This window comes from Lycium ferocissimum, chromosome 5, assembly GCF_029784015.1.
Source record: "Lycium ferocissimum isolate CSIRO_LF1 chromosome 5, AGI_CSIRO_Lferr_CH_V1, whole genome shotgun sequence".
In the NCBI taxonomy this organism is placed as follows: Eukaryota; Viridiplantae; Streptophyta; class Magnoliopsida; order Solanales; family Solanaceae; genus Lycium; species Lycium ferocissimum.
In genome coordinates this window covers 279,254-295,172 of record NC_081346.1, presented here as the reverse complement: position 1 = coordinate 295,172, position 15,919 = coordinate 279,254, and the positions used below count along the sequence as shown (strand labels likewise).

The 15,919-nt window shown below is 36.5% G+C and overlaps 2 protein-coding genes across 2 annotated transcripts; both read right to left on the bottom strand.

The window, feature by feature from the left end:
• Positions 1 to 6,007: 6,007 nt before the first annotated feature.
• Positions 6,008 to 8,084, bottom strand: LOC132055241 (beta-glucuronosyltransferase GlcAT14A-like). The gene is made up of 4 exons (XM_059446954.1): positions 7,222 to 8,084; positions 7,054 to 7,132; positions 6,775 to 6,890; positions 6,008 to 6,678 (listed from the first exon to the last, which is right to left on the bottom strand). Exons 1-4 carry the CDS (start codon positions 7,808 to 7,810, stop codon positions 6,185 to 6,187), a joined length of 1,278 nt encoding a protein of 425 aa, XP_059302937.1. The 5' UTR covers positions 7,811 to 8,084; the 3' UTR covers positions 6,008 to 6,184.
• Positions 8,085 to 8,973: 889 nt separating this feature from the next.
• LOC132055239 (kelch repeat-containing protein At3g27220-like) lies at positions 8,974 to 15,256 on the bottom strand. Its single transcript, XM_059446953.1, has 7 exons — positions 14,894 to 15,256; positions 14,615 to 14,803; positions 14,094 to 14,323; positions 13,065 to 13,235; positions 11,711 to 11,816; positions 10,567 to 10,773; positions 8,974 to 9,429 (listed from the first exon to the last, which is right to left on the bottom strand). Exons 1-7 carry the CDS (start codon positions 15,068 to 15,070, stop codon positions 9,262 to 9,264), a joined length of 1,248 nt encoding a protein of 415 aa, XP_059302936.1. The 5' UTR covers positions 15,071 to 15,256; the 3' UTR covers positions 8,974 to 9,261.
• Between the last annotated feature and the right edge of the window lie 663 nt (positions 15,257 to 15,919).

Sequence of the window (15,919 nt, the reverse complement as noted above, 5' to 3'; positions counted from 1 at the left end):
TGTACATACGAGTGGATGACACTAAGAAGGATACCAGATTATTACAATCAGTAAAGGAGACTTACTTAGTACTACCTTGTCCATTTCTATCATCTAATATTGTAAACATCACCCAAGAGGGTGGGGAATCCAAAATAACTAGTTGATCACTGGATGAGTAGGTGCTTCTTTTTTTTTTTTTGGCAAAACATTGTGTCACCTTGTTTACTTCTATAAAATTATGTCGGAGTAGTGGATTCCGCAGTTTCTTCAACCAACACCTGCACTCAAAGAAAGTTTGTATGTAGTCGAACTTCTTTTTCCATGTTACGGATTATCTTGGTGGAGTCGGTTTCTATTATAGTTATGGCAATCCAAAATTTGTCTGCAACTTCTATACCTTCGAGCAACGCCAAGAATTCAGTGTAAAGTGGATTAGTAGCAAGAGAGAGATTCATGTAATAGTAGTGTGATGTTGTTGTTGTAGAGAGATTCATGTAATATCCCAAAATCCAGTTATCCAGTTCAGAGTTATCCTTTTCTAAGTATGAACCATCTATGTTGAGCTTGAATATATTTGACCATTTTATATAAATGATATGAGTCACAGTAGTGTGATGAATATTGTTTAAGGTATAGGTTTACTCTAGGACTCTTATCAATTACTAGAAAGAAGTAAAGTTTAATGTCACCATTGTAATAAGGATAAAATCTAGTCACTTTAATGTGACAAAATAATTTTGTGAGTTTATCAACTTTCAAATACACTTTTTAGGACCCGTTTGGCGATAAGAATTATTCATTTTTTTCCGAATTTTTTTTCACTTTTTTCCGGAATCAATGTTTGGCCATGAAAATTCCAAATACAACTTGAAGTTGTATTTGGAATTTGAAAAACAAGAAAAACTTGTTTTTCAAGTTTTTCACCTTTTTCACCACCAAAACAAGTACATTTCGACAAAAAAAATACAATTTCAAAAATTATGGCCAAACACAACTCCAACTCCAAAATTCCAAAAAAAAGTGAGAAAGTTTTTTATTTCTATGACCAAACGCCTACTTTAATTTCAATTTCAAATACTCAAGTTTTTCAACTTGGGCAATTCGCAGAATTGCCCTTCTTTTGGGGTGGTCTTTAAATTTTACCCCTCATATTTGAAATCTTTAAAATTTGCCCTTGGCTAACACCCATAGGTTTCGAGGTTCGAACCCACGCGCAACAAAATTTTAAAAAAAAAATTCGCAAGGCAAGTTTAAATTTCGCTATGCTTGGGACCCGGATACTTTTTTGTTAAGGAAATACCAAAGTTATCTTGCGGACCGCATACTTATGCCTTGTAGAGGCGTAGATAAGACGGTTAAAGATAACTTTGATAATTCCTTCACAAAGTTATGCCGGTCCGCATAAAAGTTTGCCCATTAAAAGTATCCCACCGGCATAACTTTGTGAAGGAATTATCAAAGTTATGCGGACCGCATCTTATGCCCAGGGATTTTGGCATAAGTATCTTGGGTTCGGCATAACTTTGATAATTCCTTCACAAAGTTATACGAAGTCCCGCATAAAAGTTTGCCCATTAACTTATGCCGATGGGCATACTTATGCCTTATGAGCAAACTTTGTCTTGAAGCATATATATGTATTTTTTTTTTTTTTTTAACCACTTCAATCGTGTTAGAACAGAAAGTTACAAACATCCAGACAAACCTATGTAAATATTGAATCGGGATGTACTTAATTTCTTTTTCAATTCCACATAATATCTTCCCGATGCCTTCAAATATGTACACTCTTTAGAATCTAAACAAAGCATCACTTCAAGTCCATATTTCGAGCCAATTAATCCTTAAAGCATCTTTATAAACCACGAGCTTTTTTTTGGTCCAAAACCACAATGAGTAAACTACCAAATTTGCCTTATAAGGCAAAGTTTAAATTTGATGCCCCCTCGGCGTACTTTTAGTTATGTTTAACTAAAAATTACGAGGGGCGGCGTACTTTGCCTCGAGGGCAGACATTTAGTTATGCCGATCCCAAGATAACTTTTAATCTTTTTCTCAAAGATTGTATCTTCCGGATCCGCATACACTCCCCCGTCTGCCTTGCGAAATTATTTTTTTATTTTATGCTCGAGCGGGGGTTCGAACCGTAACTTCACGTATTCGCTCATCTTTTAGCAAAGGGCAAAATTTAAAGAATTAAAATATGAAGGGCAAAATTTAAAGATCACAAATTTGAGGGGCAAAATTTAAAGACCACCCCAAACGAAGGGCAATCCGTGCAAAAAAATGTTTCAACTTAACCCAAAAATTGTCCAAATGGGCCCACTCATAGTGCCAATAATATTTATAAAATTAAGTCAATTATATGTAAATTTCTATGATAAAGTAGAATAACTTTAGAAAACTTTCCTCAGCTTTCGTTATGTAACATTGATCTTCATTATGATTTACGATATTACACTTACCTTTACAAATTTACTCTTACTTAACCAACAGATATGGGTATGAGATGAATAGATTTATATTTCCACTAAAAATTTTATACTAACAAATTTATCTTCCACTAATTATTAAACGTGTTCCCTATATTACTTTACTGCTAATATTTAGAAGGCAACAAGGTAATGGGCAATCAGTTATTGTACCAAAAGCAATATAAATGGTACTTTAAATTGGGCCCAGATAGGCCTAACACGTGTATTGCTCTTTATTGTTTAGGCAGACACGCACGCGTACTCGTGATTTTGTTCACGTTGTAAGAAAAAAAGCAAAGTGAAGAAATTGTTGTTCATCTTCAATATCCGGTGAAACTTAAGTCGCTCTCCTTTCCTTTCCTCTTTTATTTCCCAGTGCTCTCTAACTGCTACGTAAGGTTTTATTTCTTTGTTTTTATTTTAGCTCTTATTTGTCGATTTTTCTTTCCATTTTGCTGATTTATTTGGCTTTTGGGTTGTAGTAACGTTGCATGCACTCAATTTAGACTTCATTAGATGTTGCCACTTGCCACTGCTGCTCCTTTTGTTTATAGGGTTTTCTTTCAAATTTTGTTTTTTGTTAATTCTTGGTTATTGAAATTTAGTTTTTGTTCTTGACGTGGGTGTTTTTCCAATTTATGCATTTACTTCGAGCCGAAGAGAAAGGAGAGAATTGCAAACTTGAGATATGCAGGGATGGAGCATAGGAAGCTTCATATTAAAAAAACCGAAATTGCTATGACGTTATACTGCAGGTACACTGACCTTTATTCTACCTAATCAAACCAAGAAAATGTGATTTTTTCATTCGATTTCTGGTTTAGTGACTACAGATGTCTTGGTTTAAGTAGAGATTCTAACACTAAATTCCTCACAGTTTCCCGGCCTATCAATTTTGAAGCTGGTATGTCTTATTCCTTATACCAATATTCTCCTAATCTAATTTAATTGGGAATGGGAGTTGAGGGTGGAGATGAAAAAGATACCTGGGCTCAAGTTTTTTTGTTAAATATGACTTATCCATAAGTTAAAAAGATCATAGCAGTAATGATTGAAACTTTATTACTTCTTAAATAGTTTAATATTCAAAAGAAGATACCGAAGGTTAAAGGTTCCCATGAAAAATTTTTAGTGTGTTTTGGAAGGTTGAAGGACAAATTATGTTATTCTTTGGATTCATCATCGGAGGAGTGATAAAATGACGATCTGTGTCCTAAAGTAGATGTAGTTTCTGAAAAATTAATTTTTTTTTTTTTTTTTTGACTTCTTATGGCGTGAAACCCTCCGTTCTTGATTTTGTGATTGTTATCTCTAGAAGGATATGCGACTGTACAGAAGAAAATGAAGGATTGAAAAGTAGAATGTGGAGGTGTGTAAGTTGTGCAAGGAATTAAGATTTGGAGGTGCGTAAGTAATGCAGTTATGATATTTTATTTTATCTGAAATTTTTTGATGCAGTTCTTCTTATTCAGGTCGTAGTTAGAAGTTTGGGGGAAGAGCTCTGTGTAGTTATAGACTTAAAGCAGATGAACAACAAGAACAAGAAGGGCGATAAATGACGAGGGTTACAACACCAGATTAGCAAATCACTTAAAACAGTTGGCACACGCTGTGAATGGGCTATAACTTATTTTCAAACAGTACGTTGACAGAAGTGCAGGTTAGCTAAGATCTTTAGAGAAACATGTTTAATATTTGTACGTATGGACGGTTTTCTGATAATAGTTTTACATGGGACCTAAACTAAAATGATCAAGCTGGTCTGCTGGTGAAGTTTCTACTTCTTTGACTAACTGTTTTTTTATTTTCTTTCAACGATCATTAGTATATATTCTGTATAAAAATATAGTTCTGCTTCTTTCTTATTTGAAGTGTTCTATTGCAAGCTATTGAACTTTTCATATGTTCCCTAGCTAAAAGCCAGTGATTCGTTTGCTTTAGTCTCTCTTCTTATAGACTGGTTTTTCAAGGCCAAAGAAGAAGTTGCATCCTTTTTCCCAAAAGTTGATGGAGAATGTAGTCTACGTTGCGACATTATGGTGATTAACTTGCAAAAATTGCAACGATACATGGAGTTAATTATTTGAGAGTCTGCTTAGTAATTTTCGGTGTATGGACTAATCTACTTAACAAAGCCATGGTGTTTGAAAATAGCTTCTCTGAATTTATTTATGCAAGATGTGAGAATCTTTAATTCTAGGTTCTGTTGATTTTGGATGGACAAGTTTGTCATACTTTTTAGTTGGGTTTTATGTTTTTCTAACTCTTTCCGCATAGGTTTGATATACCACATACGACCTCTCTTCCAGGCTAGTAGAAACATGTTTGGTCGGGGCGGGGACAAGCTTACTTCTTCACAAGCCTATGGCCCCCAACGAAAACCAACCCTTTAGCGCTCGTGCTTGGCGTTCTTTCTATTCCATTCTGGGATAGGCTGCTAATACTAAAATAATTTGGGAATTGACGACTACAAACACAACTTAAGCCTCTACAGCTTTCAAGACGGAGGAGAAACAACAAATAGCAAGTGGTAGTTCAATTCTCAGATTACCTGAGTTAGGCATTACTGTCTTCTGTTAAAGTGTGTCAAAAGTTTCAAACTATGAGTTTTGACTATTAAATTCGTAGATTGTCTATATTCCGTTCACATAACTCTTATGCAAATACAAGTAAAGGGCTGTCATGCTGTTGAAATATGATTTACATATGCTTGGAACTATTGTGTTTCAATATTGAAGTCCCTTTGCCAAGTTGCTATATCTTCATGTTTTGTTAAGATAGGTTGTCACATGTTCAAAAAGTGTTCATACCTGTAAAGTATGCTTCGTGATCATTTTATGATGCCTGTTTAGCTGATAAGAATCTTCATTAAGGGGCTGAGTTGCATCAAGTCGTCAATGTGTGTGGAATAGGCATGGAGGGGAATGGTACCTTTCTTCTTCATTGTACAGTTGTAAGTTAGTTGTGGAGCTGTTAAACAGATAAAGCTGCACGAGTCTGGTGATGCCTAACTCTCCAACGACCTGGTTTTGCTAGGGAGGATGCAAGTTCATGAAGGAATTGAGGAGGAATAGGAAGACGACCATAACCTACATTGCAGGTGTCAGCAGATTTTGGTAGTGGTCCTTGTGTTAAAATATAGAGTGTTCAAAGGAGAGTATAAATTACAAATTTCTTAGTTAGATTATAGTATTAGGAAGTACTGAGTATGTATTTGACTATGCATCCGTGTGATAATATGACCTGTTGAGCTATATTAAATTTTAATTTTCAAGTGTTAAAAACATGAAGCACCCTTGCAAACATGTTTTGATTTAAATAGCACGGGCCTCGCCCCTCTAGTTCTTCCATATATCAATTGACATATTGCGAAGGAATGTCTCTATTAATGACTAGACGAAATTCCAAAAACAAAACAATAAGAGGACTTTTTACAATAAACATTTATTCTATAAAGTTAAAGGGCTGTTCTATTTCACAAATTAACAAGAAGCTTACATATTCAAAAGGCACAATGAATCTTAAATAATCCGGAAGAAAAGAAACAACAACTTCATCATGCGTGATCGATTGATAACTATAACAAGCAACAAGAAATGTTTGGTATTTACAGCGTTGCCATTTTACAAAAGTTACAAGAGCACTTGGTAAAATCATCTAAGGTTTCTGCTCGAACTAGAGAAGTAGAGTACACATCATTTTTTGTAAATAGAAGAATATGGAGTGTATTAATATGAACTGCCGGGACAATGGTTGGTTCGGTTTCCAGCGGTAAAATTGGACATAATATTTTTAAGCTTTTGGCCATAAAATCCAGGGCTCAATGAATCAATGTCATCCCAATTAGTGGAGTTGGAACAAGTAGAATTGGGTCCTAAATAATTGCACCATTTCCCACGGACCAGCCCTTGCGGCACGCGATATAGGATAGATCTGTCGAGCTCGTCTAAAGTAGGATCACCTTCTTTAAATGGCCTTGCAGATATTGCCCATTTGTTCACAAGATAGTCGTAGTTTGAAATATTTACAGGCACGGAGTACCTTAGATCTTGGTTTACTATTGTATTCCTAAATTCTGGGGAATTGCATAGTACGGTGTGGAAGTAGGATTCGAGAGGGGATACTACATTGGCGTAGTACATAAGTAATTTTCGAGGAAAATTGTCCCAACCTTTGATGCAGTGCTCCATAAAAGCTCTGCTCAATGCCATCCATGGGGAACCTAGAAATTGAAATTAAAGTCATTCATCTATCGAATTCAACAAGAAACGGGATCATTATTGAAATTTGCACCATACAAAAACCAAATGTAGCCAACCTTCAAATGTATCAAAAGCTGTTGGTATTTCTCTAGTCTCTACAGCATAGTAAAGGGGAGCAGCCTGTTTTAAGTATAGGCTGGGGTCAACAACAATCCGATTGAAGTTGTCTTGCCTGCAGCAACGTTACATTTTTGGCAAAATTATCACACCCTTGTTGCGGTTCAGATTACATGCAACGCTCTAATGTATATATACAGACAAAATGAGGAGTTTTTACACCATCAGTCAAATCAAATATATATTTGTACAGGAACTTGATGGTTCCGATACCTTACCCCTTTTGGTTAACAGACTTATTGGTGAAGCCTATGAAATTGAGATCCCTTGGCAAGGAAGTGAGAGCAAATAAGATATCTACAACCGCAAACGTAGATCACCAATTAGTTGCTGTATCAGTAGACAGTAGTGTACTAGTAGGCTATTAATAATCACGAAAAGTTTACCATCTTGAGTAAAAAGCGGGTAGTCTGAAGAGCTTAAGGTGAAAAACCAGTCCCATAGTGGACTAATTCGAAGGAGCAAAGCTGCAGCATGAAGCATGGCAGCGAGGGCAGAGGCGCCTGATTCCGCCATGTGATTCACTGCATAACTTTTACCGACGACGTTCACATTCCCAAATGCACGAAATACATGTTCAGATTCAACAGAAACAGCTAATTCCATCCTCTCTTCATCCCCGTCTTCCCCATCAAGAAGGTGCAAAAGGTACTGGTTTCTTGGGTGATACACTGCTTTTAACAGCCTCAACATTCTTTTACTTTCCCCTTTAAAACCAAAAATCCAATAAGCTAGGATTGGAGGATCACCAGGTCCTTTTGATGGATGGATCATCTTTGTTCTCTCTGTTGATGTATCATTAGCAGCATCAATTATGCTAGCGTAATCTGGAATATTTTTTATCCTGTACTGATCAAATCTGCTGCAGAGGACTCCTACAACTAAAAGTAGCAAAGCAGCTGCAATGAAAATTGAAAGCCGAACACCTTGACCACTTCTCCAATTCCAGGAAAGTAATATCTTAAGCATCGTCATTGATAATTTGCGATGAGCTTAAGCGATGAGCTTAACAGTTCAATATTTTGATTTGAATAATGAAAAGCTTGAGGTGAATTCTGGAAGATGTAATAGACTTTTTGTTAATTAAAACAAGAAAAAGCAGGTTAATTTGTGGGACCCGTTCGAAGGAGGGTATGAAAAAATATGGCACCAAAACGAAACAGGTCATGTGTGACATCTTAATGATTATTAGAAAATGAATGCTGTGTTGATTAAATCTTACGCCACAACTGCAACACCAAATTTTCATGTTTTTTGCTAATTGACAAGTCAACAGACACTTTAAGCTGGACCTCATAGACGGAATAATTGAGTATGGATTATTTTGAAGTGAAGGAATAGTAAAAGGTCAAAATACTGCAGCTAGTTTGGAAGAAATTTTGTTACTAGTATTTTACTTTGACGGGACTTTATATGCAACAATTCATCAGTCTGACCATGTTGATTAGTCTTTTGGAGTAAATCAATATTTAAAGTTTATAGATTCTTACATAAACCTCAAGTTAATATATAATATAATAAATTACAATACAACAATAACTAGTTTGCTGAGAAGTATGGACCTGTGAGTGAAAATCCTTAGCAAAGACTTCTACAAGACGTTATATTTTTCCATAAAAATAGATTCGTTTCTAGTCTTATCTCTTTCTATTTCTTTTCTATATATGGAAAGTTCAAAAATCATCATATAATAATCCACAGAAATTGGCATATCAAAAAGACAACTCAAAATCGCCACCGTACGAGACTTGCAGGGCATGCCCGCCAGAAAGTGAAGAGAGGTTTATAAGCACCCCGACTTAGGAATCCGCTAACAGAGGTTATAGGTTTTTGTGGGCTAGTTTTTTCAGAAAGTATGTCAACCTCTTTCCATGTTTTCATTGCAGATGGGGGCTCCCAAGCATCTGAAATGTTTTTGTATATAGATTAAGTCAATGCGATAATCAGTGCTCTTTTATTTGCAAATTAGGTATCTTCTTATTCATGTAACAGAAGCCCGTATTGAATTGTCAACTTGCATAGTTAGCTTTCACAATTAGGTCTAGATCTGTACAGGATAAACAGCTCCTTGCGACTCTTCTTCCTTTCCTAGTCACTTTCAACAAACAGCAGAAAAAGAAGTAAAGGCGAGAGAAGAATTACTTTTTAGAAACATGTGTCAAATTCGAAAGAAAAGAAAACGAGAGTAAAGCATTTCTTCAGTTACTTGCAATGTAAAAATTGAAGCTAAAAGAATATAACACAGACCACTCTCCACTTGGTAATTGGTTTCCGACCGTGCAAAATGAGGCTGGACCAAAATAAATTGCATGGAAAAAAAAAAAAGGAAAAAAAAAAAAAGAAGAGGAGAATAACAAAAAGCACTCGGGTGAATTTACACTATAACATTTCTATATTGGAGCAGAATTTTAGGTAAAAATATGAGCTCATAACAACTTTAGTTTAGTTCTCCACATCTCTCCAATGACCTTTCTTGGTGATGGGTCATCTGGTCCTTTGTCTCTTTGTCCTGATGTGAAGTACAGCCATCCGTTCCAGAAGCCAACAAGAGTTGTTTTTACACGGTAAGGGAGTTTGCCTAAAACTTTCCATGTCTGCATAGGATCAAATCACCAGGTAAAGAACCAAGAATACAAAAACAAGCACATAAGAAACAGGTCGATTTCAAAAATCACATCAGTTAACTATCTTAACTTACGACTTCACTTTTGACTAGACACAATTATAAAGCCGAGAACTTAAAATATACTCCCCCCATTACAATTTATTTGTCTGATTTTGACTTGGCACGGAGTTTAAGAAAGTGAAGAAGACTATTGAATCTTGTAGTCTTAAGCTAAAGATATGTAGAATGTACCGAAATGCCCTTTAATCTTGTGATCTTAAACATGCCATGTGGAAAGTTGAATTTAAGAAGTTGCCATAAAAGGAAAGAGGCATTCTTTTTTAAACAGACTAAAAAGGAAAGTAAGACAAACAAATTAAAACGGAGGGAGTATTGTTTAACATCAGTCTGTTCTGAAAAGCGCACAGTCTTCATGGCAATACTTGATTCTACGTGTTGGAGCGATGTAAGGTAACTGCATGACCAAAATGACCAAAGAGATTCACTGAGAGTGATGATCCTAAGGTCAAGATGTGAAGCTAAGATGCCAGGGCAGAGTATTTATTGAGACGGTGAACACGTCACCAACTGCAGACAGTTCAAACGGTTGATAGCAAGAGAAATAAGTACATGTAATTTGTGGAAAAAATTAAGAATCTTTGCTTGCATAGCCATTTTAATCTTGCATTAATGTTCAAATTTGAGGACCAAATTAAAGGCATTGTTGAGATCTAAATGTGTGTTGTATTTGTACTGTCCCTGTGGATTCTATGTGATAGAGAAATGTGGAATTGGAATAGATAACAGGCATATCTTGATGAATTATGAGTCTAGCCTGAGGAAGAAAGGGCTAAAGGATGATTAGTAAATGCTATAAAGACTGTTGGGGAAAAGGGGGGAGGTATGAACAAGATCCTAATAAGACACTCTAGATCCTTTATTTACCTTTTTAAACAGTGAACATAAATTGAAATGAAAGGATAAGTCTAAGCAAATCATGCAGTTTAATGTATCCGCTAAGCCAAACGCAGCTGATTGAAGTGGGCAGGCTATAAGCCAACACTAAATTCTAACATAAACAAAATAAACACCTTAGTTGCAGTTTGACAAAGATTAGAAACAATACCTGTGTATCGAATTGAAACTGGAGTATTTCTCCAACGAGGGTCATCTTTTTGGTATTTGGGTGCTTATCAGTAGTTCCTCCAACAATCACAAGAGTCCTGTTGACAATAGCCCAAGCAAACTCTATATGGGAATCTGGCTTTGGCATGGGAGGCAACACTTTCCATGTCATATCATCATCTAACATGTAAACATCATCATATACAACCTGTAAAGTCAGGCCCCATAGTCATATTAAGCCAAAACGACATTAGAGTAAAACACACTCTCAACCCCTACATCAGCTTCAATTCTTAGCATGTTGGGAGTATGGGACTTAATCTGCTTTTATCAATCCCCAAAACTCCTTCCAGTTTTCATCTATTAGCTATACTGTTTTTCAATTTGCAAAGGATTTGCATAATAGAGAATAAAGAGGAGAATGATTATATCAACTTGAAATCAGTAATATCCTTCAATTGTTGCTGGTATAGCAGAACAAAGAACCAACTAGTCAAGAATGTCTTCTTTCTTTTTTGTAGATTCTTTACCTTTTGGTATACCCCTTGTATACGGCCAGCTTTTTGACCATGTTTATGAATGAGAATATATTTACCTGATCAAAAAAAAAAAAAAAAGAAGCGTCTTCTTTCTTTAAGTAATAACATGCCAAAAAGCAAATATGACCTTCCATTTGGCAAATTTCATCTAACAGGAAGAAGATCCTTTAAGACAATGACTGACTGTTGACACCCAAAATGAGAACAAACATGTCTTAATCTGCCCAAGTTTTTTCGCACGAAAAAAAAAAAAAATCAAAATCGGCCAAAGTTTAACTAGAAATAACGTTTTAAAATTTGTTAACTAATATACGACTTACAGATTGGTTGAAGAGAAATAAGAAATGCTTTGAAGGCCAAGAAAAATTATATTTCTTTTTTAAAAATAAGATGCCTACAGCACTTATACTTTTGGTGTAGGAGTAACATGGTAGAAACTGGCCTCAGTATTTTGATTTTCAGGAACTTTAAGGGATATTACAGGAACAGCAATGCTGTCATCCCTTGTTAGTATTTTTGTAGTACCTCCTTGGTACTTTACTAATGCAATTTCCTTAAGTTACAAAAAAGATCACAACTTTCAGAACCAAGTCACAGTTCGATTACCTCGTTTCTACGTGAGCATTTGAAAATAGGTGATCCAGGTTTAGCCATGAAATCACCCTCTTGACCACCAAGGACATAAAGTCGGTCATCAAACACAACACAGGCCCTGCATGAAAGTTCAAGCAAGATGAAGAAAATTTACTCAATTATGCACTCCTAAAAGCTCATCGAGTTAACATCAATGTCTCACTAACTTCTGAATAGATCACGCACAAAGTAGAAAAGTTTGATTTTTCTCTTGCTAATTGTACTGACACCTAAAGCTTTAGAAACAGCAACTGTTTATTTGAAAAAGGTTAGACTCCAGAGACCAAGACTTGGGGCATAGTGATTTATCAAATTTGTTAAATCAGTTGACTCATCCACATCCTAGATATAAGCAAAAGATGCTAATTGGACCACCAGCACAGATATTTTTCTCCTCTATTCTTCTATTCCCCTTCTCCGCCTTAACGATCTGCAGACATCTAGTCCTGCTCAAAGCACGGAAAAGGGTATCTCACAAGCATCTAAGGAGAACCAGACTAGAACTGCTAGATACACGAAAGAGTTATCCAGAGTACCAAACTATCTTATACCAATCCAACCCAAAAGAACAAAGAAAGCATCATGCAGTTGAAACTGAAAGGACAAGCTTGAGAGCACAACAACACAAACTATCAACATCACAATGGACACAATATCTCCCGCAACAGAAAAGAAAACGTGGAATGCAACTCCCTCCTTATTCCATGTTATCTCACAAATAACTGCACTCTAGTGAATTTCAAACCAACTACACAGAGAGACTATCACTAAACTGCCAAAGTTCTCATCACCATAGAAAGATTAGTAGGAAAAACTCATTTTTCATCTTTCTATTATGAATTTAAATTTACCCGCAAGGGTGGCTCAAATGGTTGAGCATGTGACTTCCATAATGGAGGTCTCAATTTCGAAACCCCCTGCCTACTACAGCAGGGGATTTGCCTTCTAGGTCGAGCTCGTCACACAGGGCTTGCTTAGTGAGGGTTGTCTCTCCAGTGTGGTTTGTGGGCTATAGCACAGGAGCGGGGTTTACCTGTGCGCACCCGAAGGGTAGCGGCTACAGGTTCCCTTGTCATTAAAAAAAACTATGAATTTAAAGTTCCTAGGCCATAGTTACTATTCACCAGCTGCTCCATACAGAACTAAAAATAAAATAACCAAAGTATTGTTGCTTTCAGGTGTTCACTCTTTCTCTCTAAGATGAACCCTTCACACTGCCCATCAAGATTTCCCTTTCCCTCCTTTTCCTGCTGAGGGTACCTTATGTAATCTATCACATATATTATATTATGCTTTAGAAAATATTTGCATGAAATCAGCCAAATACCTGTGAGGTCCACCACGAGGAATGGGTACCTCAGTCCGCCACTCCGTTTCTAAAGCTTTTCCATCCTTAACAGCAAGACTCCAATGCTCTAATCCTGGGGTATGCCGATTCTCTTTGCTCCCACCCATTACATGAAGCCTGCCTCTCCAAAGCTGTGTTGCAGGCGCATACCTGACAATCAAACTCATGAATAAGTGTATACAACTTTACATAAAACTTAAACATATTACAGTAACCTTATCTAGTCAAGTATCTCAAAATCACTATAGTATGCTCAGTCAATGCACAGCGCCTTCTAAAGATAGCACAAATTCCATGGTGCTTAATATTCAAACTTGATTGAAGCTTCGTAAAGATCTAGAAAAATAAGGGTTTTGAGGAGCCAGACAATAGTTTCTTTCCCCTGTGCTGAGCATTGTCAAGCGAAAGTAGTGGTAATAAGAAAAATAGTTGTTTACACATCGAATATAATGTAGGCAAATGCTAGTCTCTGAACCACGCCTCTCTCACATACCAACAATTTTTTACACAACTATCTAAGGTAGTTATGTCTACCGGAAACAGCCTCTCTACCTTCTCAAGGTAGAGGTAAGGTCTGCGTACACTCTGCCCTTCCCAGACCCCACTTGGTGGGATTTCACTGGGTATGTTGTTGTATTCACACACAATATTAGCACTATAATGGCAATTAGTACCAAATCTTCCAAAAGAAATGGTTTAAAGTACCAATGGCACCAGTCATTCAATACATACAAGTCAAAGATCAATTTCCTGATGTTAAAACCAAAATCTAGGTTTTCAGTTTGATGATTCTTCCAGCCAGCAAAGGGGAAAAAACCAGTCGGCAGAGAAGATAATATTTACCGGGTTAGGATAAGAAGAGGACAATAATAAAGCATTAGAAACATCCATGTTAATTCTTGTAAAAGTAATTATAGAGGTGTCAACATGTCCAAGTTGAGAAAGCAAAGAAAACGCACAAGTGTGAATGATGAGCCATTTCGCGTATATCAGCAACAAATTCAATACCTTGGGACTGGTAAAGGAGGCAAGTCCTGCCATTGCTTCGTTTTGGTATCAAGAACAAAATTCCGTGCAGTCGGACCCCTGCACTGGGGACCGTATTGCCCAGTAACAACGTAAATATATCTCCCATCAGTAACCATACCCAAGTGTGAATGAGCCATTTCTTTAGGCATATTGAATGTCCCTCCCCAAGAGTTAGATGTGAAATTGTAAATATCCACATGCGAATGAACCTGATACAAAATGAAAACAATCAAGGGAAAATTACAGCCCAATGCCTTTGGGTGATCTACCTTACAAAATATGATCAAAATGTATAGGTTTTGTATATTTCGGCCATATTGGTAAATAAGTTTGGGCGACTGTACATATTGGCAAGTTTACCAAAAATCAAAGCCCCTACAATTTTTTTATGCTTGTAAGATCTAATTTCAATATAGGCAGAAGGTGAGAAAATTAGGCAGTGTATTGACATAATAAAAAAGGAAAACAATGGAGAAAGGAATATAGGGGGGTGGACGGACATGATCAATGGTACCATAACCAGCAAAGACGAAGAGAAGGTCGTTGATCTGGATAGCAGCACCATCAAGACGAGGCACAGGTGATGTTGCCATCTTCTCCCACTTCAATTGTGGGGCTGGCAAATCGGCAAAGGTAGCTGATAAAATCCTCCCATCTCCTTTTTTGTTACTCTTCTCCTCCTTTGTCGCCTAATGATTTTTTTTTTTTTTTTTTTTTTAAAAAAAAAGTAAAGTTGGGAGGATAGTTAAAGGGAAAACAAAAAGAGAAGTTTCTTTTACCTTGGGGAGGGTTTGATTAGGAAAGACGAGAACATTGGAAGTAGAAAATGCCCAGTTGAAAGAGGAGGAGGAAGCCCAGAGCAGATCTACAAGAAGAAAGGCACCCAAGAGGGCCACACAAATAAAGACCAACTTGGTGGTGCTGCTGCTGCCCTTAGTTGCCTTGCCTGTTCTCATCTCACAATGGAGAGATCTGTCGGTACACTAAGGACTTAAGTGACCACACCCACTTTTGTTGATCCCCAGAGACACACTGCCACCCCCCTTTTTTTAATTTTTTCTTAAAGTTTACGCGGTCACTTAGGTTCACTACGTCGTCCCCGCCCCTCCTAACTCTTTTTCCTTTTTTCTCTCTACATATTTTTTAGGACATTGGTATGCACTTCTAGAATTATTATTAAGGCATCCTAAACTGCATTTACAGATTATGAGTTCTAACATTTATATCTATTTTTATTTATATATATTATTTTTTTATATTTATAAATTTTGATTTCAAAATTATGAATGCGAGCTCGCACCTCAATTACCCTGCCTCTTTGAATGTAAAGCTAATTTTCCACCTATTTTTTAACGTTCAGACATTTCTTGTTAAGGTCAAAGGACATACATGTATTTTTAATTGCATAAATTAACGAAATTTTCTTTGTCACCAAATTCGTATCTCGTTTAGTTTCTCTACTTTGGGAGTTTTAGGTGGTTGTTTTTCAGCTGATTGTCAAATGAAGCAAAGATCCAAGCTTCGCCAAGTTCCAATTGAAGGCTAGAGCTAGAGTTTTTGACCCAAAATAGAATTAGACAAACAAAACATTACCGATCAGTTCACCTCTTTCTTCAAGACGTTTACACAGCTGACACATGGATGGTACTCCCTCCGGATCAAAAAAAGAGTCCACTTAGCCATTTACACACCCCTTAAAGAAAATACTAACTCCTAAACAAAAATAAATAATTTAACTAAATTACCCCTAATTAAATAGGCATTCGGATTTGATGATATAAAACTTAATAGGGGCAAATATGAAA